The sequence below is a fragment of the Elaeis guineensis genome, chromosome 1 (assembly GCF_000442705.2).
Source record: "Elaeis guineensis isolate ETL-2024a chromosome 1, EG11, whole genome shotgun sequence".
In the NCBI taxonomy this organism is placed as follows: Eukaryota; Viridiplantae; Streptophyta; class Magnoliopsida; order Arecales; family Arecaceae; genus Elaeis; species Elaeis guineensis.
The window spans coordinates 169,941,192-169,950,259 of NC_025993.2; the positions used below are offsets into that span (position 1 = coordinate 169,941,192).

At 36.5% G+C, this 9,068-nt stretch overlaps 1 protein-coding gene across 1 annotated transcript; it reads right to left on the reverse strand.

The window, feature by feature from the left end:
• Positions 1-3,352: 3,352 nt before the first annotated feature.
• On the reverse strand, positions 3,353-5,579 carry LOC140854846 (shikimate O-hydroxycinnamoyltransferase-like). The gene is made up of 2 exons (XM_073250887.1): positions 4,885-5,579; positions 3,353-4,449 (listed from the first exon to the last, which is right to left on the reverse strand). The coding sequence occupies exons 1-2, from the start codon at positions 5,326-5,328 to the stop codon at positions 3,553-3,555; spliced, it is 1,341 nt and encodes a 446-aa protein (XP_073106988.1). The 5' UTR covers positions 5,329-5,579; the 3' UTR covers positions 3,353-3,552.
• Between the last annotated feature and the right edge of the window lie 3,489 nt (positions 5,580-9,068).

A 9,068-nucleotide genomic window follows, 5' to 3' on the forward strand; every position in this document is an offset into this window, starting at 1 on the left:
ATCAGCTCATCAACCTTTCTAAATTTTTATTCATTACTTATGTGTATAACTAAGAAATAAAACAAAATGAAGTTTTCAAAGATCACAAACAACAAAATCAAAATTTTTATTTAAATATGTCATTATAAATATAATAAACATAAAATTTAGTATATATGATAATTATGAACTAACTAATGATAAAACTAGATAAAATACAGTCACATATTCTAAAATATCTTGGCCCACTCTATCCATTATTTTTATAAATTTTTAATTTTAATATTTACTATTTTTTATAAGTTATTTATAATTTTTTTAGATAAAATTTTTATTTTTTTTAAATTATATTTGATATTTTAAGTATGATTCCAATAATTTTCTTATATTAGTACATATTCATCTTAATATTTTACATACTTTTATTTTACACATATTATTTATAAAAACTATCTTATATTTTTTATAAATATAGAAAAATTTACTATAATATATATCCTTCAATAAAAAAGTTTTTTTAAGTTTTTAAAATTTTTAAACCATTAGCGATGAAATTTTCCATTGTTAAAAATCATTTTAATGATGGAAAAATCTTTTACTATCGCTAATAGTTTAGTTTTTAAAATTTAAAATTTTTTTATTTTTAAAATATTCATGACGAAAGATATATGTCATAAATAAATAATGATTTTATGGCAGTAATTTGATTTATCATCATAAATAGTTGATTATTTATGATGAATAAATTTCATCATAAATTATCTTTTATTTTTAAATTTTTAAAATATATTTATTTGTAATGGAATATATGTTTTCATCATAAATAAGTAATATTAGCGACGAAACATGTTTCATTACAAATATTCTATAATTTTTAATTTTTTTAATTATTTATGATAAAATAATTTTATCATAAAAAATTATTTATTAGTGATGAAATTTTTTTTAGATCGCAAATACCTTATTTTTTGAATTTTGATTTTTTTTTATTTTTCAGATATTAGTGATGAAAAATTTCATCGTAAATGGTTGATAATTTACGACAGAAAAAGAACTTTCCGTCATAAATATTTTAATTATCTATGATATTTATTTTTTCATCAAAAATAATCTTTATATTTTAAATTTTTAAATTATCTAACTTTTTAAAGTGTTAATGACGAAAATTTTTATCGTTAATAATCCTTATTTGTGACACAACATGTATTTTCATCGTAAATAATTAAATTATTTACGACTAAGACTTACATCATAAATAATTAAAAATATTTAATTTTTTATTTTTTTAAATATTGGTGATGAAAATTTTTAATCGTAAATAAGAATAATTGACGACGGAACTGATCTTTTCATCGCCAAAAATTTAACTATTATCGATGAAAGATTTATCGTTGCTAATATTTGGATATTTATAATTTAAATTTTTTTATTTACGATGAAAATATTCATCAAAAATAAGCTCTTTATTACGACGAAACTCTTTTTTCATCGCTAATATTTTTTATTTATGATGAAAATTTATAATCATCATAAATATTTTTCTATTATCGATAAAAAAATTTTTGCATCGTTGATACGATTATTTGCGATATTAATATTTTTCGTCATAAATAAATTCGTCACTAAAACTCTCTTTCCTTGTAGTGGGTCTTGGGCGTGGAGCTTCCTTGGGCCGGTTTCGATTCTGAGGATTTGGAGCTTCTGATTGTATTATATCATGGCAGAGCTATGGGAGAACATGGTGATCTCAGTTCTATTCTGAGGTGCTTCAAGGTCTTCAATTGGGGAGAACAAATTTTTGTTTTGTTGTAAATGATCCCCTCAGCACCTAAAAAAAAAAGCCCTCGCACCCCCCCTCCCAACCAACCCCGACGCCCGCACCACACACCCCCCATCCCGTGGCTCAGTGCCACACCCCCACAGACAGACGCACCCCCTTCTCCCCATGGCCCTGATGGCGCCTGCACCACATGCTCCCTGTGGCTCCATGCGACACCCCCTCCCCCCACCTCGGTGCCTGCACCCTACGCACTCTGTTGCTTCATGCGACCCCCACTCTGTAGGCCCTGATGCTCCCTCTTTCCCCCCACCGCTCTCCCCTCCCTGTGCCACCTCGTTGGCCCTCCATTCATAGGAATAGAAAAAAAAGAAGATGAATCTCTCTGTTTGCATGGGGCAAAAAATCATGAATTTATTCTATGATTTTATTAAAATCATAGGATATTCTTACAATTTTGTTTAGAATCCATGGTTTCAATAATGCCACATCACGTGCCAAAGGGGCTGAAATCAATCTAATAGTTTGAAAAATAAATTCCAATCCACTGTATTTTTAAAAAAAAAATATTAAAAATTATTTAAAAAAATCCTAACAATTAGCCTTCGGGAGAGCTGATGGATGAGTAAATTTTCATTGTAAAGATGGTATCATGTTACTGTTGTAATAAATTAATTAATAATTAAAAATAAATGATATATTACGATTGTACGTGATATTATTTATAAAAATTAATAAAATATATGATAATTAATAAAAAATAAAAAATTTTATCGGTTGGTTATAAATTTGGCAGGGGATCATCGCCGAAACGAGTATTTTTTTTTAATGAACGTACTTTTTGATAATAACTGATGGACGTACTTCGGCATTTTTTTGATCTGAAAAAATTGCCACGATCATGTCAGAAAAAAGATAGTTGAGAAAGAGGCTAATTGATCTGACATCAAACTGACAACCTGCTGTAGCCACATGATGGCAAAAGGGACATTCCAGAGCGCAAGAAGAAACCACCTTCCTTCGCATGAATCTACCATTGGATCATCTACCGCACCGATCGCAAAGTGAACAGTAGATGATCCAACGGTGGATTTTTTTTAATGAACGTACTTTTTGATAATAACTGATGGACGTACTGCGGCATCTTTTTTGATCTGAAAAAGTTGCCACGATCATGTCAGAAAAAAGATAGTTGAGAAAGAGGCTAATTGATCTGACATCAAACTGACAACCTGCTGTAGCCACATGATGGCAAAAGGGACATTCCAGAGCGCAAGAAGAAACCACCTTCCTTCGCATGAATCTACCATTGGATCATCTACCGCACCGATCGCAAAGTGAACAGTAGATGATCCAACGGTGGATTTTCAGAGATTTAGATGAACATATATATATATATATATATATGTATATATATTGGTAAAAGAGGTAGGTGAATCCTTTATATCTTCCCAAGCATTACTCGTTCACCAAAGCAATCCCTTGGAATTGGCATCACATAATACATGTAGAACTTCAAGTAATAAAGTTTACCGGTAAAATAAATCAATAAAGTTGTACCCGGTAAAGTTGACTGAGAGAGGACCTCATTAGCGGAATGATAGGCATATATTATTCATATCATTGGTAAATACAAAACACTAGAGGCTAAGCTTAGATGATATCACATTAATACGACACGACATGCAACAGGAGGAAACAAATAATTTCAAGTGAAACTCTGCTCAGTTCCATATTTCCATAGGCAAATAAGTAAACGGAGAGACCGTAACAAAGCACCGAGAATGTAAGCATGGCTAAGCTGATTCCACCCCCGTCAACCCCTCATAGAACAACTTCTTGAACCTTGGCATGTTCTCAGCTTCCAGTGACGCCACGACTGAAATCCCCCCATCGTCTCCAGGGCTGCGCATAATGTGCACCATTCCACATGGCGAGCGCGATGTCGCCGTGCCCATAAACACCGGCTTCCCCCAGCCGAAGTCGGCATCGTAGATCGGCATCCTTAGCCAGCTGACGACATACAGGTCAGTACCCGGCAGCGCCCACGCCGATATATGCATACGCCTCATATTCACCTGCTCCAAACTGTCTATTAGCGACCTGAAAAACTCGTCATTTGATCGTACGGCAGCGTCATGGATCTTTCCGGCCAGATGGTCCAGAGGATCAGATACGACCTCCCCCGCCGTCGCCACCACCGCCTTCCTAAAGGCGGCATTGCCGAAGTAGGTCGGCGGGAGCGGCGGCTGCAGGCGGTTGCGAGCATCGATGCTTATGTGCAGCCGCGTCACTCGAACGCTTGGAAGGTCACGGGCCTTGCACGCGCACCGCCACAGGTGTGCCGAGAGCGCTTTGAAGGTGGAGAGGCCTGATCTGTTTCCAGTGCCACGGTTTTTGAGGGAATCGAGCTGATCTCTGGATACTTTGAGGATTACAGGTTCGTTGAGGGGGATGGCCGCCTTTAAGGGATCGTTTGATGGCTGGCAAAGGTACTCGACATGGTTGAAGAGGACGGTGGGAGGGGAGCGAGGTCGGAGGAGGGTGCGGTTGAGGAAGGGAGGGGCCGTCAAGCCAACCCCTCTGGCAATGTCAGAAAAGGTGTTGATGAAGTGGATCGAGCCGGGGCCGTCGGCTACGGAATGGTGCAGGTTGACGCCCAAGCACACACCGCCGCACTTGAGAAACGTTACCTGCAACGATTTGAATTTGGTTTCAGATAGACGACCGACCATTTGCAGCATCTTCTGCTGCTATCTTGCATACTACCTACTGCTATTATTTAGCCATAATTTGTTATTGTACCGCAGGATAAACGCTTTTTCTTTTTCTTTTTTAAAAAAATTTCTTTTTCTTTTTTTTTTTGAATTGTGCACTACTTTTTTCAGTCCGTCCATGGTACGTACGAGAGTGGATCCCTAGCTAATTTTCTTGTGCAGGTTATGTAAATTTTTTTTTCCCTTTTTGGGGCTACTGATTTTGGGCACCGTAGCATCTGTCATATTACGTGCCTCCGTCGCATGCACAGATGCCACGGCTAGCTGGAAAGGCGGCGATCGATGGCAAACACCAAGCATCATCATAACATAACCACAAAGAAGACGAGTGAGAGGAGATTCGGAGCTCACTTGAAACATGATCAAGATGCAAGGAGGCTCAACGGTCTCCATTGGAGGAACCAATAACGGCCTCACGTCCGTTGATGGTGTAAAATCCTTGAAATCACGGAGAGTGAACTCGGATCGGGCCACCACAAAGAGGACGCCCTCACCGGTGCACTGTATCTCAAGCCGGCCGTCTCGGTTTACCCCGAGTCTTCCGGCCAAGGGGTAGAAAGGCACCAGCGCCTTGCCCAGGGCCGCCTTCATGGCCTCCACAGAGAAGAAGTTCGGGTCTCCATTGGGCCTGTAAACATAGACGGTGGGGGTGTAGTACCTACAATACCATATATCTAGATTGGACAGCCAGATCTCCTGCTTTGGGGTCCGCTCGCTTGGAACCACGAAACCGGACTCCACCACCTCCACCTTGCTCGCCATCTCTCTTTCAGCCATTTCCACACCCATTCCCATGTCAAAAACGCCTTGTTCCCAAGCCACAAAGAATTGGGCTGCTAAAAATTCTCTCTGCTCTGCTTTCGTCCAACCTTCCCTTTATATAACGTTTGTCGAACTCCGTCGCGCTCCACACCTACCACGCAGACCGGGCATGCATGTGACACGGGAAGAAAAGACGGGTTCGGGTTGTCTCTTCTGCGGGAAAGACTGATTGACCTTCTTTTGCGACGGGTGTTTTTTTATACAGCCTCTAGTTGGGAGTTAATTAATTAGTGTGTATTTTATTAAGCATGTACTGTTTCCTATGAGACGAATTGGGGAGAGAGAATTGAATTAACGATGAAAGTTTAAGAGACATTCTGTAATCTCTAAATAGACGAGACTTCTGGTATGAAAATATATGTAGAAAAATTATCAATAATGAAAACTTAGTTCTTCCTCTCATATTCTATCCATCAGAAATTTCTTAGTTCAATTCGTATTTCCATCATTTGATATCAGACCAAGTAGAGCGTGGAGAAATTTCTGCCAAAAAAAAAAAAAGAGAAGCTATGGCTAATCTAAACCAAAATCTGCGGCAACACTCCATTCTGATCTTTAGTGGCGACAACTATGATATTTGGATGGTTAAAATGAAGACAGTCTTCAAATCATTAGGTCTTTGGAGCATTGTCGAACAAGACTACAACGAGGAAGACAGTGGCGGAGCCTAACATCAAATATTGGGAGGACAAAATAATAATTTTTAATAATTTTTTAAATAAAATATTTTATGATAAATAATAAAATAAAGATATATATAATCAAAATATTATAAAAATATCAATAAATATTTAATTTTATGTAAATATTTAATATCAATAAAAATTACTTTATGCCATCTGCAAAATGATTTTGATTGTATAAAAATCTTAATAATCTCTTCCACATTAAAGGTTGAAGAATAAATAAAAGGTTAAAAAATAAATAAATAACTATTTTTTAAAAAAATTATTATTTTTAATAAAAAATTAATATATAAATTACTTATATGGTCTTTTCTCAAACTGATAGACTCGTAATGTGTGTAAGATTAAAATATTGGGGGCCACTATATTTATAAATATATAGATAATAAATATTTTAAAATTTTTTGAGGGGGCAGTGGTCCCCTTTGGTCCTTCTTATGCTCTGCCACTGAAGGAAGAACTAACCTCAAGTTCATCATCAACTAACCAAGCTGATCAAGCCAAACAATTTGAAGAGTTGCAGCAAAAAGATGTAGCAGCCCTCTCAAAAATTCAGTAAGGAGTCTCGGATACAATCTTTCCGAGGATCATTTGAGCAACAAAAGCAAAGCAAGCTTGGGAGATCTTGCAGAATGAATATCAAGGAGTTCAAAAAGTTCGAGATGTCAAACTCCAATCTCTTCGAAGGGAGTTTGAAAATTTGAAGATGAACGAGAAAGAGAAAAAGTTCGAGATGTCAAACTCCAATCTTTCGAGGGAGTTTGAAAATTTGAAGATGAACGAGAAAGAGACATTGGAGGAATTCTACAACAAGCTTATTCTGTTTGTTAATCAAATGAAGAGATATGGTGATGACATTCCCGACAAGAGATTAAATGAGAAGATTCTAATCTCTTTACCCTTTAAGTTTGAGCCCAAGATTGCTGTAATTGAAGACACTAAAGAGTTCTCCACCATAAGTGTTGAAGAATTGATCGGCTTGCTGAAGTCCTATAAGTAGAGATTAAATCGATGCTCTGAAAAATCAATTGAGAGTGCTTTTCAATCAACGCTTAATCTTAATTCCAGAAGTGCAAAAAAAGGCCTCAAGAATCATTTAGAGGTAGAAGATATGGTAGAAGAAGAGAAACAAATTCTAGAGGAAGAGGTAGAGGAAGTTATGATCGAAAAATTGAAGGTAACAACTCTCAAAAGAAGTGCAGAATTTGTAATAGGAGTAGCCATGAAGAGAAGGATTGTTGGTTCAAGGAGAAGCCACAATGCCACAACTGCAAGAAGTTCAGCCATTTGAAGAAGGATTGCTGCTTCAACCAGCAAGCAAATTATATCGAGGAGAAAAAAGATGAAGGCAACATATTTTTTGCATGTCAAAGTGTAGTAGAGAGAAAAAAGATCAATGGTTCATTGACAGTGGCTGCAGTCAACACATGACTGCAAATGAAGGCATCTTTCTTAACATGGACACAAGTTATTATTCGCAAGTAAGGCTTGGCAATGGAGCATTGATGGAAGTAAAGCAAAAGGCACTATTGGTGTTCAATCCAAGAGAGGTAATGAACGTATTTATGATATTCTTTTTGTTCCTGATTTGGACCAAAGTTTCCTTAGTGTTGGATAGCTTGCGGAGTATGAATATTCTATTCATTTTGAAGATGGAAAATGCATCATATTTGACAACAAACAAAAGAAGCAAGTTCTACAATGAATAAAGATGGCAAATATAAGTTTTTCACTCAATCTCAAAAATCCAAAGAGGCTACAATGAAGGTGAACATGGTGGATGAATCATGGCTATGGCACAAAAGGTTTGGGCATTTGAACTTCAGTAACCTTAAGTTGCTTTCTTAAAAGAATATGGTCCAAAGGCTTCCAAGCATCAAGGAGAAACAAGAACCATGTCATGGTGTGCACTCGGGAAGCACCATCGACAATCATTTCCAAAAGGAGGAGCTTGGAGCGCAAAGCAAGTTTAGGAGTTAGTGCATACCGACATATGCGGACCAATGGAGACACCATCTCATGCTCAAAATAGGTATTTTATCTTGTTTATCGATGATTATTCCCACATCACTTGGGTTTATTTCATGAGGCAAAAATCTAAAGTTTTCATTATATTTCAAAAGTTTAAAAATCTTATTAAAATCAAAGTGGCAATACAATTAACATGCTTCCAAGTGATAATGGGAAAGAATACAATTCTAATGAATTTAACAAGTTTTGTGAGCATGAAGGCATTGATAGGCAGCTTACAGTTGGATACTCTCTGCAACAAAATGGAGTTTGTAAACGAAAGAATCAAATAGTGGTAAAGATGGCCAAGGCAATGTTACATGATAAAGGCATGCCAAAGAGTTTTTGGGTTGAAGCTGTATATACTGCTGTGTACCTTCTCAATCGATGTCCAACAAAGGCATTAAAAAATTTAACTCCAATTGAGGCTTGGAGTGGAAGAAAACCATCCGTGCTGCACTTGAAAGTCTTTGGTTCCATTTGCTATGCTCAAATTCCGAAGGAGAAAAGAAGAAAGCTAGATAAGACAAGTGTGAAATGCATCTTCGTCGGCTATAGCTCAAAATCAAAGGGCTATAGGCTGTATAATCTGGAAAAGAAGAAGATTACCATTAGTCGGGATGTCATTTTCAATGAAGAGCTTCAATTGAGTGGAAGAATGGCAATGACAATAGCACGTGTGTCATAATTGATGATTTCAGCACAAAATCAGCACATTCAAGTGAAAATGGTGAGAGTTCTTCATCAACTTCTAACCCTTCACCATCTACAAGTTCAAGTTCCTCCACTCCTACTTCAACATCAAAGAAATTGAGAAATTTGGATGACATTTATCAAAAATGCAACTTTTGTGTACTCGAACCTGAAAATTTTGAAGAAGCCATCAAAGAAGAAGCTTGGAAGAAGGCTATGAAAGAAGAAATTTTAGTTATCAAGAAGAACAATATATGGGAGCTTGTTGACAAACAAAAGACAAGAATATTGTAGGAGTCAAATGGATCTATAAGATCAAGTATA